The sequence below is a fragment of the Helianthus annuus genome, chromosome 1, assembly GCF_002127325.2.
Source record: "Helianthus annuus cultivar XRQ/B chromosome 1, HanXRQr2.0-SUNRISE, whole genome shotgun sequence".
NCBI classification, from domain to species: domain Eukaryota; kingdom Viridiplantae; phylum Streptophyta; class Magnoliopsida; order Asterales; family Asteraceae; genus Helianthus; species Helianthus annuus.
In genome coordinates, this window is record NC_035433.2 from 125627371 (window position 1) to 125647925 (window position 20555).

At 34.7% G+C, this 20555-nt stretch overlaps 1 protein-coding gene and 1 long non-coding RNA gene across 3 annotated transcripts; both read left to right on the forward strand.

The window, feature by feature from the left end:
* Positions 1 to 138: 138 nt before the first annotated feature.
* On the forward strand, positions 139 to 901 carry LOC110876703. The gene is made up of 2 exons (XR_002556673.2): positions 139 to 228; positions 427 to 901. It is a non-coding gene; the product is annotated as an uncharacterized LOC110876703 (long non-coding RNA).
* Positions 902 to 17714: 16813 nt separating this feature from the next.
* LOC110876709 lies at positions 17715 to 20110 on the forward strand. Of its 2 annotated transcripts, XM_022124873.2 has the most exons (7): positions 17715 to 18072; positions 18250 to 18295; positions 18437 to 18490; positions 18581 to 18819; positions 19283 to 19550; positions 19643 to 19720; positions 19891 to 20110. In XM_022124873.2, exons 4-7 carry the CDS (start codon positions 18611 to 18613, stop codon positions 19939 to 19941), a joined length of 606 nt encoding a protein of 201 aa, XP_021980565.1. In that variant the 5' UTR covers positions 17715 to 18072; positions 18250 to 18295; positions 18437 to 18490; positions 18581 to 18610; the 3' UTR covers positions 19942 to 20110. The 2 variants fall into 2 exon arrangements, with proteins under 2 accessions (XP_021980565.1, XP_021980570.1); XM_022124878.2 differs by lacking the exon at positions 18250 to 18295.
* Positions 20111 to 20555: the final 445 nt, after the last annotated feature.

Consider the following 20555-nt stretch of genomic DNA (forward strand, 5'->3'; position numbering starts at 1 on the left):
GGGTCTTGAAGCATCATCTGATGGATTTGACTGCAAGATTTTATTTTTAGAGGCAAGGATTATGTTTCTCTAGATACATGACCAAGTTCATCTTTTCACTTAGATGCATCTACTCAATTGTTTTCTTTTATATGTCACAGGAGGGTGTAGATGTCGATGCTATCCGAGAATGTAGTTGCCATTGGAGGCTGTTGAGAAGATTGTGTAGACCTAAACAAATCTAATCAGGTATATCATGTGACTCTTGATTTAGTCATTGTACTTTCGGTTGTTTTGTTTTTAAGTTTGGAATTGAAACTAAGCAAAGGAAGTTCAGGGGTTGTTTTGTATTTTATTGAATTTGGAGCTTCGAAACTGGAAAGTGAAAAAAGTAATTGAAAGTTGTGTTAATTGGCATGTTTAATTTGGTTGGTTTATTATACTCAGAGTTATTGTAATATATATGGAGGTTCAAATGGACAGTATCCATTTTATGGAGCAAGTGCTGGGGCAGCTGGTGCCTGGTATGATTACTGCTGCAGGTGCAGCCACCGGTTTTTATCCGTAGATGAACAAGGCTTTGTGATTTTAGTAAAATGTTTTATTTTTGTTGATTCTCTTTCATAGGAGCCTGATGCACTGATGTGTAGATTTCATGGTGTGTATGAAAAGTTGATTGAGGTTTTGTATCGATTAGTGTATAAAGAACTTGGAATCACAAAAGAAGTTCAAGAGTAAGTTAAATTTGATGTATTAGCGGAGAATAAATGCTCATATGTCAAATTTAGGGCCACCATTTTTGTATATGTGATTTGTAGATGTAACTGTAGGAAAAAAGAACTTATGTAAAAAAATAACTGTGTACCCGGCCGCAACGCGGCGGGTACTTTTCTAGTTCAAACAAATTTAAACAATTATATAATCTTATAAATCTTCTATACAAAACTAGTTTTGTATTATAAACTAGTTGATTCCCGCCTGTGTTGCGGGGCAATGGCCGAATAATTCTCAATCAATTAAAAAAAATACTAGAATTTTGGTAGGAAAAAAGAACAAAACCGATGATAAGACCGTACTTTTGGGCTCAAGGCAAAACTGTAATTTTTCAGGACTAATGAGCGAGTGTTAGGCAGCTCCTTGACACGGAAAAAAATTTAATCGAGTAAACCAATTAAAATAAAAAACCTTTATAGTTTTCCTAAAAAAACTAAAACGATTGGAAAAACGTAATTTTGAACTGAGGGCGAAATCATAATTTTTATTCAGGGATAAAATCGTAAATTATATGGACCAATGGGGGAGTGTCAGGAACCTGCCGGGATGACTGTAATTTTACACTCGGGGCAAAATTGTAATTTCATCAGGAAAACAAACAAAAACGATTGACAAAATGTAAATTTAAGTTGAGGCAAAATCGTAACTTGGCTGTGAGGAAAAAAAAACTAATGGCAAAACTATAAATTTATACGGGGCAAGATCATAATTTTGAACCGAGGGCAAAATTGGAATTTTTAGCTGGGAGCAAAAGCGTAAATTTATTTTTAAGTGGGGGTAAAAACATATTTTTAAACCGATGGCAAAATCGTAATTTTAAGGGAAAGAAATAAATGGCAAAACTGTAAATTGAAACGGGGCAAAATCGTAATTTTGAAACAGGGACAAAATTGAAATATTTAGCTAGGAACAAAAACGTAAATATATTTTTAAATGGGGGTAAAAACATAATTTTGAACTGATGGCAAAATCGTAATTTTAAAGCGGGATAAAATTGTAAATTTGTTGGGCTAATAGGGGAGTGCCAGGCAGCTGCCTGGCACTATTCCCCTGCCGCCCATGTCAGCCAATGGAAGTAAGAAACTATTACCGCCCATGAGGTTTGTTAATATGTATAATATAACTAGTTGATGCCCCGCCCGCGTTGCGGGGCGATAGCCGAATAATTCTCAATCAATTAAAAAAACACAACTATAATTTTGCTAGGAAAAAAAGTAAAACGATGATAAGACCGTAATTTTCAGCTCAGGGCAAAACTGTAATTTTTCAAGACTAATGAGCGAGTGTTAGACAGCTCTTTGACACGAAAAAAAATTAAATGGAGTAAACCAATTAAAACAAACACTTTTATAGTTTTGCTAAAAAAATAAAACGATGGGAAAAGCATAATTTTGAACCGAGGGTGGGATGATAATTTAATTCAGGGATGAAATCATAGATTAAAAGGACCAATGGGGGAGTGGCAGACACCTGTCAGCATGACTGCAATTTTACACTGCGGCAAAATTGTAATTTAACCAGGAAAACAAACAAAAACGATGGAGAAAATGTAAATTTAAGTTGAGGGAAAATCGTAACTTGGCTGTGAGGAAAAAAAAAACTAATGGCAAAACTCTAAATTTAAACGGTGCAAAATCGTAATTTTTAACCGAGGGCAAAATTGAAAATTTTATCTGGGAGCAAAAGCGTACATTTATTTTTAAGTGGGGGTAAGAACATAATTTTAAACTGGTAGCAAAATCGTAATTTAAAGAAAAAACTAAGGGTAAAACTGTAAAAGTGTAAATTTAAATGAGGCAAAATCGTAACTTTTAACCGAGGACAAAATCGAAATTTTTAGCTGGGAGCAAAAACGCAAATTTATTTTTAAGTGGGGGTAAAAACATAACTTTAAACCGATGGCAAAATCGTAATTTTAAGGAAAAAATGAATGGCAAAAGTGTAAATTTAAACGGGGAAAATCGTAATTTTTAAGTGGGGACAAAAACATAATTTTATACTTATAGCAAATTTGTAATTTTAAGGTGGGATAAAATCATAAATTTGCAGTGCCAATTAAGGAGTGCCAGACAGCTGTCTGACACTATTTACTCCACCGCTCATTTCAACCAATTGGGGGCGGTCACTATTGCCGCTCTTGTGAATTGTAAGTATTAAATTAAATGAATGAATGAATTGAATTGAATTGAATGTATAATAATAATGTATAATGTATAATATAATATAATTTATGAATTGTATCATTTAAAAGTAAAAGCAAAAAAAATAATATTATATACATTATAATTCATGGGTTTTGCAAATGGCTATAACCTACCCTAGCCCATTATAATACGGCCCAATTCTGGGTAACAACTTGCCCAACCCCGATGAAAGAATTTTGAATTTTACGTATAGACAAAAGTCACAAAACATTAAATGTGGTATTAATAATGAGTACTTGCGTAGTTGTTACCTTTCCACATGGGACATGGCTAGGCTTTTCCCATGCATATCATTAAGATTAGGATTCTTTGTGTTGAGAACTTGTTCTGGTGATAAATTAGTATGTCTTTTCTAGTGGAGACACATGTTTGATTCTTATTTGAGCCATTTTAAGGACATTTGGATGAAAGGATGAATCCGGGCTTTAATCCCGGGTTCGAACCTGACGGGAGGCGAGGGTTTACGGATTCCATCCGGTTCCCGCGCATCCGCGGGGGGGGGGGGGGGGGGGGCACGGTCTCATGGCAGCAGTGGCGAAGCTTGAGATTTCCGACGAGGGGTCGAAAACGTATATACCCAAAAATGTCTATACGAAAGCTACATACATAAAACTATTGTGCGAAAAGTTCGAGGGTTTTGACCTGTTATGCTTAGTTTATGCGAACTAGGTTCGCATAACTAGTTATGCGCATAAAAACGGGTTTGGAAGGTCGGATGGGCATAAAACAAGTCCAAGTAGTAAAATACATTCTTAGTTGAAGTACTTACTGTTACAAAGTCAGATTAAAGTTTGGTTTGGTTTAAAATCATTTGATTAGCTTATTTGACCACATAAGGGCATTGTGGTCATTTTTAACAATATATTTGCGACTTGACATTAAACCCATCAGACGGACTGACCATATGGTATAACTTCAATGAGTTATACTCAACAATATTATGGTCCTAAAACAAGTTTAAAGCAGGCTTAAACGTTGACCAAACGGGTCAGAATCAAATGTCAAAACAAAAGTCAAACTGCTTGACTTTTGACATAGAATAAGACCCTAAACTGAATTGAACAAGTTGAGAATGTTATAATCAGTTTATATTAGATATAAAACTTGTACAAATGATAAAACATCTGAGTTTTAAGTTATAGAAACCATTTATGCATTTTAGTCGAAAATTCAACTTTTACGGAAAATGCTCAATTTAACAATTCAACTAGTAAACGTGATTGTCCGAAGGTATGATCGCAGTGGGATCATACCAACGTTATTACGATCACGTAATAAAGTTTGGATTAAACTTTACTTTGACCAAAATGGTCAGAAGCTAAAGTCAAACAGAAAGTCAACTGTTTGACTTTATCTTCAAATTAGCTAAATAAAATACAAAAAGCACTAATGTAAACACTTACTTGGAAGTGTTTTGAGCTGAAAATCACTAAGTGGGAGTCCTCTTGTCCATAGGAATGCTCCAAGCAAGTGATAGAGTAGGAAAGAGCAAATGAGCAAGTTTCAAGTGAAGAATCATGGCCTATTTATAGTTGAAGATGATGAAGGGGAGCATTCCAAGTGTTATGATTTGTTGTAGGATGTCCCCAAGTGTCCTTAGACGTGTAAGGAGCAGAGAAAGGTGGCACAAATGCAAAAGATGTGGCAAAATGGCAGCTGGCCTTGGGCTGCAAGAAAAACTGCTTCTGGCAGTCCCTTACGGACCGTAAGAGTTAAGGCCTTGCGGTCCGTAAGGACCTTAAACGTGCAACATTTTCAAACTACTTACGTATCGTAAGCAGTAAAGCTTTGCGGTCTGTAAGAGACCCTCAGATTATGAATTTTTGAGAGTTTTATATGTTTAGTCCTTGGACTTTACATCTTTGACCATTTGGCACATTTAGTTCCTATCCCTCCACGAAGTCGGAATTAGTTGGAGAATTGGACACGTGTCATCATATAATTGGACGAAATTTTTGGGGTGTTACAGTAAAAAAGTCCATAAGAATGATAGTTATGGTATTGATGACTAATATAACCATCTTGCGGATGTTGCATTATAGTTTGACTCTTGACAAGATAGATGGAAGCTTGGAAGGAATGGGTCAAGCGGTCAAAGACGCGAGGAAGCATGATCGAATGCAAAGTAACACTTACACCTCCTAGAATAGAACCATTACATAAGTGATATGAAGTATATGATTAAGAACGGTTGCGGTTAAACGACTAAAAATGTCAAAATGAGACCCCATGGTGTAAACTATGAAGTGGGTCAAAATGGATAAGTTATGACGAACTAATGTTCGCGACAAAGGAGAAATGTTAAGATGGGACCCCAATGGCGAAAGCCATGAAACGGGTCAAAATGGATAGAATTAGTTATATTATAATTTGGTAATAAACAAAGAATCATAGAAATAGAACCCCATGGTGTAAACCATAATGGGTCAAAGGAACGAAATAGCGAATAACCATATATCGGTTATAAACATAATGAATTTTCGAAACGGGACTCTATGGTGTGAACCATAACAGATCTAACAGGTCAAACGAATAAAAATGAGTTCTTGATGTAAATACTTGCTTACGCGAACCAAAATGGGTCGAGCGAGTGAAATGATGAATAATCATACATCGGTTATTAATATAATAAAAAAATATAAATGGAACCCTATGGTGCGGACCATAGCGGGTCAAATGAAATAAACGGTAATAAACAATGTTTGGTTATACCGATATGTAAAAAGGGTGAGCCAAGAAACAGGTCAAATGGACAAACGTGTCAAATGGTGATGTTATCACCATTTGAAAATGATATTTAATATTTCGTTTGTTAAGTTTTATGCTTACAGGTAAGCATGATTTGTGGGCATGCATTGCCACGAGTTAGTATATAGACTCGCAAAGTATCGCTAACGGGTCAATACTTCAGCCCGCGCCAGGTATGTGAAATGGGTCAAACTCTCAATAAGGACTTAGGGTCCGATGAGAGTTAATTGAGTCAAGGGTGGACATTGGATTACCTAAAGTGAGGTATATCTAGTAATCTAAATTGGAGATATTATGTTCTTAGAAACACAATCAAAGATCAAGCTTCTGCGTTTTGTTTATGACGTTTGTGAAACCAAACATCGTTAGCCTATAGCAATGATTTAAAATACGAAGTTTTAATTTATCTTGTTTTTTGAAACGACCATGCATTTGCATTTATATTTATATAAATTCAAGATTTTATTTGAGTTGAAATTCTATATGAGATGGGTCTTACATATGCCAAAGATACCTTTAGTATAGCATTTAGAATGGATTTTTGTATTTATGTAAGTTAGTTATGTTATAAGGAATGACTGTGAGTTATTTTGAGTGGTTGTGAGAGAATGAGAGAAAATATTAGTGTTCATTGTAAATATGCGGGAATATTGTTCACTCTTTATAATTTTTTTAATATTTTTGAAAGTGCTTATGAGTGAAAGAAAGAAAAAATGTAATGATAAATGTATAAGAAATTAATATTATTTAATTGAAAATAAGAGATCGAAAGTATTGATTTTTAGTGTAATTATATGAATAGAAAAAATGAATTCAACGTGAATATGATTTATATTTCAGAAAACGACACTAATCATGAACTATTACGTTTATAACTTCAAAAAGGATAAATTGTCATTTCTGCATCAAAAATAATATAATCCTTTTAAAAGTATTTGCTAATGACATATATTGATAGGAGTAAAACTCCAAATCATCAGTTCAAATAAAACCGTAAAATAAAGGATAGATCTAAAGCCCGTTTATGATACAGAAATCACCACAAAAATAAGCGATAGGGCTAAACCAAGATAGGATATAGATACATCATCTAGCTCCGTATAGAATCCAAAAACACCATCTAAGATGCCACACTTAAACTAGCAATGAAAAAATTAATTTACCTCAAAATCGAGAAAATTAAACAAAAGAAATTATTTACTCAAAACTCACCAACTTTTTTTCATTCAATACATGAGAGTGAAAGAAACTGAAAACAAACCCCACGTAGCTTAATTCTAGGAAATAGAAACTGACAAAAAACAATTAAATAAAAGAAATATAGTTAGAAGTAAAAACAATTAAAATTAAAGAAACACAACTTCAAGTGTAATGTGGGGGCATGCATGTGGATGATGTGGTTGGTTATGGTTAATCGGGTTAATCCTCAAACATGTGACTAGCCCTTAAATTTGATTTGATTTAAATTTTGGATTTTCAGACCGATTCTATAATAAAAGCCTTTATTAGGAAACTACACCATTTGATGAATACTTGAGACGATGTTTGAGAAGACTGGTCGGGTTTGTGTGTTGAATCTTGTAAAAGCATCGTCAATGTTTACGAGAGAAAATATTTACGCATACTAATCGTGAGCGATGTGAAACAATTGAGGAACCGGCATACATCAATAAATGGTGTCCTTGGTATGCTCGGTAGTCTTAATTGTATGCCTTGTTCTTGGATTTATTGTCCAAATGTGTAGCGCGGGCAGTACATGTGAGGTGATCATTGATGCTTGAGGCGGTGGTATCACAAGGTTTATAGTTTTGGGACGCTTTCTTCAGAGTAGCGGGTCCAAACAATGACAGAAACCTACTTGGTCAGTCGTCGATATTCGAGGACATGATAAATAGAGTAGCACCTGACAACTGATTTGAGGTGAGAGGAACACAATACCAGTATGGTTACTACCTCACTAATGAAGTATGGTTACTACCTCACTAATGATACTGACTTTTCAATGTTTGTCAAATCCTTTACGTGCCCTTTAAGATGAAAAAGGAAAACAATTTAAAATAACACAAGCTACTAGAAAGGACAATGTACGAGCATTTGATGTCTTCAAACAACGATGACATATAGTGTCAAACTCGGCACGAGCATGGAAACTCAATAAAATACAGTTTGTGATGTAAACATGCTTCATACCACATAACATGATCTTAGAGGATAAAAACGATAGGCGAGTTCAACGAAAATGAGTTTGCAACGACAATCAGATAAGAAAAGGTTATTGATGAGCAAGATGCGAAAACCAATGACAAATGCGCAACAAACGCACAATAATCTTCATGCAGATTTAATGATACATATCGCCATACTTCCCCCCATTGATCAAGTCTAGTTTTTTTCATTATTAGTTTATTTTTAATTATTAATGTATTTTTTTTTGTTATCAATCGATTTTTTATTAATACTTTCAATTGTTAATATTTAAAAATATAATTGGCATGAATATGCAAATTGGATCATGCCCTACTCAAATGAAAAAGAAAGTGGGAATGGTGAAAAAACAAGCATGCACATTAGAGAGTGTGTATTGGGGCGCTATAACACCCCATTTTTTAATTTTTGCGCCTCATAACGCCCCGCACATCACTACGGGCGGCGTTATGGGGGATTTTTTTTTGAGAGGGGGGGGGGGGCATGCATATAGCGCCGTGATAGGGGTTGTTTTCAAAAATTTGACCAATCAAAATAAAGCAAGGTTTTTATAATTAATTAATAAAATTGAAAATTAATAATTAGGTAATGATGGGTAGGGGCTTTATGACTACGGGCTCTAGTGATATAATGACCCATAAAGCCCCCGTGTGACGTGGCATGACACGTGTCGCATAACGCCCAAAAAGAGCTTTATGACTACGAATTGCCTTAGAACATTCGTTATGGTCTCATTCCCCAATACCACTTAGAAATGGTCAACCCTCATTCACGTCCAAACACCACCCAAGGTTTGTGAAACCTTACGTGAAAGTGGAAGGTGCGAAGCCACTCACACCTCCAATTTGTACAGCCCCACCTTTTGCCTTTTGGATTAATTATATGATTGGGTCAAAAAAATCCTCATCACCTTATTTACCTCTTATTTTATTTAAATTTTATTTTTAATATAATTTAAATATTATTTAGTTGGCCATTAAGTAGTGAAAACTTATAAAACAATTACACACCAAATGTCAAAAAAAAAAAAAAGAGTGAGATCTTATGCTCACGTGACAGTGAAATAAAGTGAAAAAAATGTGAGACAATAAGACATAAGGGCTGTTTGGTAGTTTCTTAATGATTGCATCAAGAAGCTACATCTGAATAAGTAGCATTCAGTTTGTTTGGTTTATCATAAGGGCACATCTATATCAGGCAACAAACATTTTACCCATTAAGTTTCAAAATGATGCTAGATAAAAATTATCCTTTTTTGTCCCTTCACCTGCGTTCATAACCATCAGCAGACCACACACACATCACCTTCTTGACCCACAACCACTTCCTCCACGATCAACTACCATCACATTGGTGCTTTTTTATTGGTTAAACACTTATGGGTTTAGATTGACTCAACTTTTAATTGTGCAGAGGTTGCCAAATAGCTCCATGGTCTTACTGCATGTTCTTAGACCAAGCGTTGTGGGCGCAAAAATCAGGGGCGTTACCCCCATAATGCCAATGAGAGTTTTGAGTGGTGGGGTCCACCCCATTTCAACTAATCAATATTTTTTTAACTTTAAGTTAAATCACAACTTAATAGCTAAAGAATGAATTATTGAGTTAGTTAAAGGCTTAAAACATATTGTATATCTGATAGTAATGTAACCAGAGATGAACTCGTATTTATAGTTAGCAACTAGATCGAAATTAAATAATGTAGTTTAGGATAGATAGTATGATTTTAATATACGTGTCATAATTCTATAATCGTGGTATATGTTTGAGTTTTACAACTACTTGTTGGCCTGTTACTATATATAATGTTATATATAGTTCGAGCGTTAAAACAAAAAGTAATGTAAAACTATACACTTTCTATTTAAGCCACTAACATTAACATCATTATGTAAATCCCACCAATAGCAAAGCTAAGGTAGGGTCTGGAAAGGGTAAGATGTACACAGCCTTACCTCTACCCCGTAGGAATAGAGATGCTGCTTCCAGTGAGACCCCCAACTCGATGGTAGTTTTGCATCAAACCTTGGACATAAGATACATAACACTCGACAATTAAGACAAATACCAATTAGTGCATTTACTCCCTTGTCTTTCGCCTATCAACGCTACCACATGATGCATGATTAACCATCTCCTTCTTTTAACATTATTTTCATAAAATTAGTAAAATAACATTAAAACTCGTGCACTTTCACTTTTGCTCTCCGAACGCTTATATATATATATATAGAACAAGTATATCGTACATTACGGCTTAACGTACTTCACGTACGACAATGTGCGTGATTTGTTCTATAACATGCGTGATTAATGTTTTCAATATGCGTGATTATGGTGTTTCAACATGCGTGATTTTGGATTTTTGAGTTATAACGTGCGTGATTTTAAAATGAACGTGCGTAATTACCTGTTGTACGTGATGTACGTTAAGCCGTAATGTACGTTAACCTTCCTCTCTCTCTCTCTCTCTATATATATATATATATATATATATATAGGGTAAGGTTCATGCGAGAACCGCCTTTATTGCGAGAATGGCGAGAACCAATGTGAACACAACCTAAAATAGCTAAAAAAAAACCTAACCCTCACCCCCCCCCCCAAAAAAAAAACCTAACCCCCCCCCCCCAAAAAAAAAACCTAACCCCCCCCAAACAAAAAACCTAACCCCCCGCAAGCTAAATGCTAAAAACTAAAACCCCCAAAAAACCTAAACCCCCCTCCCCCACCCCCAAAAACCTAACCCCCCCCCTCCAAGCTAAAATGCTAAAAACTAAACCCCCAAAAAAAACATAAAAAAACTAAAAAAATCAAAAAAAAATCTAAATCTTTTTTTTTAATATTTTTTATGTTAAAATCGCTACTTTTAGTAGCAAAAAAAAAAAATTAAAAAAAGTTTTTTTTGGCTACTAAAAGTATCGATTTTTTTATAAAAAATATAAAAAAGAAATTTTTTTTGTGTGTTTTTAGCTATTTTTAGGCATTTTTGGTTGTGTTCACATTGGTTCTCGAGGTTCTCGCTATAAAGGGTGGTAGTGGTTCCTAACGGATCTTTGTTATATATATATATATATATATAGGATAGGAGTTGGCCAGAAAGTCCAAATTTCCTAAAAAGTGTAAAAAGTCATAAAACACCATAATGTCAACCATAAAACACACCAAAAACCCACAAATAATATGATGAATATTACTAAAACATCATGTATGTGGGTTTTGTGTTGTGTTTTAGATGTTAAGGCTCTGATTGTGGAATGACAAATATTATTGTGTTTTATGTTGTTTAGCATTGTGTGTTTTATATTCATAGTTCTACGATGGTGTGTTTGAAGTTTTTATGGACTATTAGAGTTTGAATATGGTGTTTTAGTAATATTCATTCTATTATTTGTGAGTTTTAGGTGTGTTTTATGCCTGAAATTATTGTGTTTTATGACTTTTTACACTTTTTAGGAAAAACACACTTTCCGTAGGATCCCCACTCTATATATATATATATATATATATATATATACATATATATATATATATAGGGCATGGCTCTATAAAAAAAACTCTATCTTTTTTAGAAAACTATGCAAACCCATTGTCATCCATTGATTACCTTTCATATCACTTGATCAATGGCCCTCATAATTTTGGTAAGAATTATATTTAAAAGAAATCTTATAATACATATTAGTAAAGGAGAAGGGCATTTAAGGCATTCAAAAATCTGACTTTTCTCTTACACACATCAACTTTATTTCTCTTACACACATGTTATCTCTCTCTCTCCTCTCTCCTCTCTCTTCAATCAAGATCATGATGAACACCAAACACAAGTTTCGATCTTCAAGTTCAGATTTACATCGTGTGAAAGAAAAAATGTTTGAAGGTTGTTGTTTTAGAGAGAGAACTGACAGGATGAAGGTTCTTAGAGAGATGATTTTTTTTTTTGTTTTAGAGAGAGAAACAACAATCTTCATCATGTTCATCTATAACACCAAGAACACACATACAAGTGTGTGAGAGAGAAGAAGTTTGAAGTATGTTGTTTTAGAGAGAGAACGATGACACACGCACGAGTGTGTGTGTGTGTGTGAGAAGAAGGTTTGAAGATCTTCTTCGTCTTCATCGGACGGTTATAGATCCGGTAAGTGTTCTTGAAATATCATTTCACACTTGATTTTTCGTTGAAATGGTTATTAATATGTTTTTGTGTGCTGAAAGTGTTTTAGTAATGGTTGTTAATATGATTTTGTATTTAAATAAATCAAAAATTTTAGGATGAGATTTTGAACGGGTTTTTTTGTTGGTTTGGTTGCTTGTTAGGGGCTTTTGATCTTAACAGTAGCTGTTTTTTTGTTGGTTTGGGTTGCTTGTTTGGGCTTTTGATCTGAACAGTAGCTGTTTGGTTGCTTGATTCACAGACTCAGGCCCATAACATGTGTTAAGCCTCCATGTTAGAATGTTATATAACGTGTGTTGATTTACAGAAACAAACCCATAAAGATATTTAATTGACAAGCTGGATAGATGTAGGCGAAGTTAATGCGTGTTCTAGTAATGGTTAATGTTCATGTATTTTAAATAAATCCAAAACTTTATGATGAGATTTTGAACGGGTTTTTTTTGTTGGTTTGGTTGCTTGTTTGGGCTTTTGATCTTAACAATAATTGTTTTTTTGTTGGGTTGCTTGATTTACAGAGACAGACCCATAACATGTGTTAAGGACCTGTTAGAATGATATATAACGTGTGTTGATTTACAGAAAAAGATCCATAAAAGATATTCAAATGACAAGCTGGATGGATGTAGGCGACGTTAATGCGAGGACATTGAATAAGTCACATCCTTTGGAAAATAAGTCTTCGTTCATTTATAACATGTGTTGGTGGTTCATGCTGTAACAGAACACCATGATGTAACTTGACATGTGTTCATGTATAACATGTGTTAAGCCCCTGTTAGAATGATATATAACGTGTGTTAACCTTTTGTTAATTAAAAAAAAACAAGTAATATATATTTTATTTTTGTTGATGTTTAAAATATACGATAATGTGGATACTGAGCGTAAAACTTGTACAAGTAATAAATGTACAAGTTAGTATGTAATGTGTAATATGAAACGAGCCATTTATGGTAACACATGTAGCGGTAATTTTGGAATATATAATATGAAACGAGTCATTTGTTTTGCACATTTTGGAATGTGTAACATGTGTTAAGCCTCTGTTATAATCTTTTTGTAACCTGACATGTATTCATGTATAAGCTAGTGGTTTACAAAACACCATGATGTATATATAACGTGTGTTTCCAGAATGTGTTAAGTCCATACCGTTTTAACATCATGTACTAGACAAAACAATAAGAGTCTCACATTACATATTACTAGTAAACGAAAATACTTAGCACTAAGAAAAATGGGGGGGCGTTTACTATACCCATAACCGTATAACTGATATAACGTGTGTCAAGCCTCTATTATAACGTGTGTTAAGACTTTCAGAATGGATGCATAAACTCCAATAGTAACTAAATAACAGCAAAGTATACCTGCTATAACGTGTGTTAAGCCTCTATTATAACGTGTGTTAAGACTTCAGAATGGATGCATAAACTCCAATAGTAACTTAGTAACAACAGAAGTACAAACACGGGCGACTCCAACACAAAATGTTTTAAGTCCATACCGTTTTAACATCATGTACTAGACAAAACAATAAGAGTCACACATTACATATTACTAGTAAACGAAAATACATAGCACTAAGAAAATGGTGGAGCTTCCTTTGACAGTCTACCTTAGCTTTCAGCGGCTACCTTTGCTGCCTTAGCTTTTCAGCGGCTACCCTTGCTTTATTGTTTGGGTCGGCTACCCTGACATGTATTCATGTATAAGCTAGTGGTTTACAAAACACCATGATGTGTATATAACGTGTGTTTCCAGAATGTGTTAAGTCCATACCGTTTTAACATCATGTACTAGACAAAACAATAAGAGTCTCACATTACATATTACTAGTAAACGAAAATACGTAGCACTAAGAAAAATGGGGGGCCGTTTACTATACCCATAACCGTATAACTGATATAACGTGTGTCAAGCCTCTACTATAACGTGTGTTAAGACTTTCAGAATGGATGCATAAATTCCAATAGTAACTTAATAACAGCAAAGTATACCTGCTATAATGTGTGTTAAGCCTCTATTATAACGTGTGTTAAGACTTCAGAATGGATGCATAAACTCCAATAGTAACTTAGTAACAACAGAAGTACAAACACGGGCGACTCCAACACAAAATGTTTTAAGTCCATACCGTTTTAACATCATGTACTAGACAAAACAATAAGAGTCACACATTACATATTACTAGTAAACGAAAATACATAGCACTAAGAAAATGGTGGAGCTTCCTTTGACAGTCTGCCTTAGCTTTTCAGCGGCTACCTTTGCTGCCTTAGCTTTTCAGCGGCTACCCTTGCTTTATTGTTTGGGTCGGTCTTGAAACGGTTTGTAAACATGTGGGTGGCGTATGCCAGGGAAGTTATAAAAATGTGTTTTCATGTCACACGTAACACGTGTTACGTTGTACATGGGTTTCACGTCACATGTAACACATGCATGTCCGATAAGTTCAAACTATAACACGTGTTAATTGTGTTGTGCTGTAACATAAACAATGTCATGATCCTTGAGCATCTGATCCACGTTTGACGAAACCAACGGTCCTGAGAATTGGATCTTATTTCCCTTGTATCCATCACCGTCCTAATAACAAAAAGATAAGATAACCGTTAAGTCGTTAACCAGACATAAATATTAACACATTCATAGCCAGAAAATCTATTTTCTCAAATAACATAAAAAACAGTTACTATTCAGATCAAAAGCCCTAAACAAAGCAACCAAACCAACAAAAAAATAGTTACTATTCAGATCAAAAGCCCAAACAAGCAACCAAAACAAGCACAACTTTTTAACACAAAAATAAAAACCTGCAAATTACATAAACATTTACCCCTTTTAAGAACCATTTTAACAAAAAAAAAATCATGTTTCATCTCTAAAACAACCATTACACAAAAACCTATTAACAACCATTTTAACAAAAACATCAAGTGTGAAATGATTTTTTAAAATAAAATACTCAAGAGATTGTTGTTTCTCTCTCTAAAACAGCAACTTTCTCTCTCTAAAACACTTACCGGATCTAGAATCATACGATAAACACGATGAAGATCTTCAAACTTGCTTCTCTCTGTGTGTTCTTGATAAACATGATGAAGATTGTTGTTTCTTACTCTAGAAATCAGCTTTCAACAAGCATGAGCACAACCGAGATGAAGATGACGACGTGAGATGAAACATGAACACATCCGAAAATCAGCTTCGAAATAAGCATGAACACACCTGAGATGAACAAGATGAAAATTGTTGTTTCTCTCTCCAAAACATTAGCTTTCTCTCTCTATAACACCAAGAACAAGCTTCATCATGTTTGGGATCAGACGATCTGGTGACATTAACTCATGTGTTGTTGGTGGAGTCTCCATGGACATTAATGGTGGAAGGAATATATGTTCCAGAGATGAAGTTCATGGACTCTACTCAAATGTCTTTATTATAAGGTAAAAGATAAAGATGGAGGTTTTGAAAATACACTGGGAAGTGAGTTGTATAATTATAGTTGTCAAATCAAAGGTAGCAAGTAATCTTCTTAGCTAAAGTAAGTTAGAAGTAAAAATACAATTATGCCATTCTCTACAAATGAAGGATGATTTTTTTATGTACACGTGGATAAATGCGGACCATACATTGGGTTTGCAAAGTTTTCTCAAATTCAAGAGTTTTTCATATAACATTATCATATATATATATATATATATATATATATATATATATATATATATATATATATATATATATATATATATATTATATGCATATACCATAAGCCACACAAACGAAACGTGCAACTAACATTAACATATGGTCTAAATAGAGTAAATTGCCATTTTAGTCCCTGAGTTTTGTCCAAATTTGCCATTTTAGTCCAAATAGTTTTTTTTTGCCTCTGGGTCCCTGACTTTATCATTTTGTTGCTATTTTGATCACATACACTAACTCCATCCAAAAACTCCATCTTTAACCAGGGGTAATTTGAGGATTTTCATTTTAAATGTTTTCAATTGCCATTTTGATCCAATTCCAAAAAATCAAAAAAATTTCAAAAAATCAAAAAAATTCCAAAAAATAATAAAAATTCTAAAAAATCATAAGAATTCTAAAAAAAAATACAAAAAATCCGTTTCTGCGCGAACCGTTTCGAGCTGAACCGTTTCGACCCGTACCGTTTCGACCCAAACCGTTTCGGGCTGAGCCGTTTCGACGCGAACCGTTTCGACCCGTACCGTTTCGAGCCGAACCGTTTCGACCCGAACCGTTTCGACCCGTACCGTTTCGAGCTGAACCGTTTCGAGCCGAACCGTTTCGACGCGAACCGTTTCGACCCGTACCGTTTCGACCCGAACCGTTTCGAGCTGAACCGATTCGACCCGTACCGTTTCGAGCTGAACTGTTTCGACGCGAACCGTTTCGAGCTGAACCGTTTCGAACCGAACCGTTTCTAGCTGAACCGTTTCGAACCGAACCGTTTCGAGCTGAACCGTTTCGACGCGAACCCGAACCATTTCGAACCAAACCGTTTCGACCTGAACCGTTTCGACCCGTACCGTTTCGAGCCGAACCGTTTCGACCCGTACCGTTTCGAACCGAACCGTTTCGAGCCGAACCGTTTCGAGCTGAACCGTTTCGACCCGTACCGTTTCGAGCGAACCGTTTCGAGCCGAACCGTTTCGAGCCGAACCGTTTCGAGCCGAACCGTTTCGACGCAAACGGTACGGGTCGAAACGGTACGGGTCGAAACGGTTCGCGTCGAAACGGTTCAGCTCGAAACGGTTCGGTTCGAAACGGTACGGGTCGAAACGGTTTACGTCGAAACGGTTCAGCTCGAAACGGTTCGGTTCAAAACGGTTCAGCTAGAAACGGTTCGGTTCGAAACGGTTCGGCTCGAAACGGTTCGGCTCGAAACGGTTCGGCTCGAAACGGTTCGGCTTGAAACGGTTCGGGTCGAAACGGTTCGGGTCGAAACGGCTCGGGTCGAAACGGCTCGGGTCGAAACGGCTCGCGTCGAAACGGTTCCGCTCGAAACGGTTTGGGTTCGAAACGGTTCGCGCCGAAACGGATTTTTTTGTATTTTTTAGAATTTTTATGATTTTTTTAGAATTTTTTGATTTTTTAGAATTCTTTGGAATTTTTTTGATTTTTTGGAATTGGATCAAAATGACAATTTAAAACATTTAAAATGAAAATCCCCAAAATACCCCTGGTTAAGGATGGAGTTTTTGGATGGAGTTAGTGTATGTAATCAAAATGGCAACAAAAGGGAAAAGTCAGGGACCCAGAGACAAAAAAAAAAACTATTTGAACTAAAATGACAAATTTAGACAAAACTTAGGGACTAAAATGACAATTTACTCGTCTAAATATTTAAACTCACGTCACAGAAGTGCAACCATATATCACCACTATAACCATCAAAAAGAAAGTTGACTATTTTAACCTTCTTGTACAGAGGAGTGAGGGAAGTGAGGGATGATGTATGTCACGTGCTCCTTTAAAGGCTGCTAACCCCAAGGGTTGTTGGAGCCTCATAAGGCCATATCCAACCCTCCATTTTACATCAAACGGTCCACATTAACTTAGCCAATCTACAAATCTTTTGAAAAATATAAAACTAAAATTGTTAAAGAAAGAAACTATGTTACAAAACCACAACCCCCTTTTCTTCGTCTTCTACTCTCCTCCTCTGTCAAACACAAAGAACACCAAACTGCAGATCAAAAAAATCCCATCTTCCCTCAATATATTGAACTAAAAAAACCCATTTGTATGATTTAAATCATTGAAACCCCTAAATTAAATTCAAATCTTCTGAAACAAACTTCATCATTTTCACTATTTTTCTACTCTAACCACACTGTTTAGTTCCTGTAATCCTTCATTCTTTCTACTTTGCATACATGATTCTTTTGCTCTATTAAATGCAAGATGATCTTGAAAAGTTGAAGATCTCAGGCTGTTTCTAGCATAGATTATCAAGTGGTATTTTTTTTTTTTTTTAACATTTATCTATGAGTTTTGTTCATAGTTCTTATAAGAAATCTTGATTATTAAATATAAAGATTGAAGCTTTGTTGTTCTTAAAATCTACCCTTTTTTGTTACTTTCATTTGGGATTTTGTTTGTGTATTCATGTTCTTTAATGGTTGTCAAATGCAGGGTGATTTGGATGATTTAAAGCTGGTTTTTTTTATTAGATCTCCATGTGGGTATTCTTTATTTTTGTTCTTGAGTCTTCTTATTATCTTAAAAATCTTGGATAAAATGGCTTTTTTTTTTTTTTTTTTTTTAGAGAGAAAGTTTAAAGATTTAACTTCTCATGTTCTTGGATGATATTGAAATGCAGGATGAAATTTTGAAGATTTGATGCAAGAAAACTGTTTTTAAAATAGATCTTCATGTGGGTATTCTTTAATCTTTATCTACAATTTTTTTAATGTCTTTCTTGTGTTCTTGGTTCTTGATGTTTTTTTATGGTTCTTGATTTCAGAGATAAAGATTGAAGCTTTCTTTAGGTGTTATGGATAAGTTACAGTGGGGAAACAGAAAGAGACTGAGATTTGTAAAGGTTAAAGAATCAACGGTTATGAATGGAAAATCAGATGGAAATGGAATTGTTGTGAAGAAAAAGATCACATCTCAACGTGTTGATCGAAGGGTTGTAAATGAACAAGATTCTCATCATCCTATTCCTCCTCTTCATTCTTCATCTCCTCAACGTATAAACAGGTAAAAAGTTACTAAAATTTATTATTTATTATTATTTTTTTTGTTATTTATTTTCACTCATATTTAGCTCAAATTGCTCTTAATCTGGTGTTTTCTTCATCAAAACCCTAGATCTATAGCCATTACAAGTTTGAAGCTTTTTTTGCAGGATTATTTATATATTATTTATATATATATTTTTTAATTTTATTTGTTGGTTATTTTATTAATTAAAAGGCAAAAAGAAAACAAGGGGTTTGTTGGAAAACCAAAGAAAAAGATAAAGTTTGGTGCTTTTTCTTAATTCACATTTGCCCTTTGTTGAATGCATCTATAAAGCTTTTTGGTTGTATGATTTTGACCAAAAATCTGATTTTTATGTGTTTTTCAACAAATCTTTGTTAAGTCTCCACAAAAACATAGAAATATATTAGTTTTGTGGGTTGTTTTCTTGCTTTCTGAGTAATTAAAGGGTTATTAACAGGAAGATTATGTCGGCATTATCATCGCCCGAAAAAGAAGATCGATATTACACGACACGAGGATCGACTGGACCCGGGTTCGAGGAAAGTAGCAGTAGCAAGAAGGTGTTAACAATGGATGCAAAGCAAGATAGTAAAAAGATTGTTTGGCCCAAATTGTTTACTACATTATCAAGCAAAGAGAAAGAAGAAGACTTTATGGCAATGAAGGGGTGTAAACTGCCTCAAAGGCCTAAGAAAAGAGCCAAGATGATTCAAAGAACCTTACTTGTAAAATGACTCAATTACCCTTTTGATTTTTGTTCTTGATGTTTTAATAATTCATTTATGATAAAATATGAATCTTGATGTTTGGAATGCAGTTGGTAAGTCCAGGTGCATGGTTATCTGATCTATGTCAAGAAAGATATGAAGTTAGAGAGAAGAAGACTTCTAAGAAGGTTGGTCAACCCCTTTTGGTCAAATCTTGCTACAATGACTTGTACTTTATGTATTGAAAGTTGTGTGCTTTTGCTTTGGATTTGGAACCCTTGTGCTGTAATGACTTGTACACTATGCAGTAAAAATTGTGTATGATGTTATAACTAGTTGTACATTTTTTTTTGGGCAGAGACCAAGAGGATTGAAGGCAATGGGGAGCATGGAAAGTGATTCAGAATGAGATTTGTGGGAAAAGATATTGAATTTGGGTGAAGTTTTGGTTTAGAGTTGGTAGAAGTTGGAAGGAAAAATCTGTGTTTGATTTGGGATAAATTTGTTTGCTTTGCCCAATATATCTGCTTTAATAAATACCAATTAATATTTTCAATCATTTTACCTTTTTTGTTTAACCATATTGTCTGACTTTTGAGTTTGGATCTACTGTACTTTTGGCTCTTGTAATATCTGTCATCTACGGTTGTATGTAAACAAAATGTCATTTTTATAAGAATAGGAAGCCACAATGGAAAAACATATGTACGTGTAAATGCATTAGGAATAGATATGTATTCACAGTTTCACACAATATAAATAAGCTAGGCTTACCGTTATAAAGCATATAAAATCTTCTACAATATTGTTCTTTAATCTCAACTAGAATTGAGACCTTTAGTTATAACTAAGTCGATCTAGGACCCGTACGTTATGGTAAACCTATCAAACGGGAAAAAATAGACGATATAAAAACCTTCACCAACACACGTATGTTGCGTCGTGGTAACTCGCAAAATTTAGAACGAAACGTAAAAACGTTAAACCAAAGACGCACGTGATGTGTTAAGTCACAAAATTTAA

Coding starts and splice junctions, on each gene's coding strand:
- LOC110876709 (XM_022124873.2), top strand. CDS start 18,611: ATGGATAAGTTACAGTGGGGAAACAGAAAGAGACTGAGATTTGTAAAG. Junction 19,551..19,642: donor TGATTCAAAGAACCTTACTT/GTAAAATGACTC, acceptor TTTGGAATGCAG/TTGGTAAGTCCAGGTGCATG. Junction 19,721..19,890: donor AGAAGAAGACTTCTAAGAAG/GTTGGTCAACCC, acceptor TTTTTTGGGCAG/AGACCAAGAGGATTGAAGGC.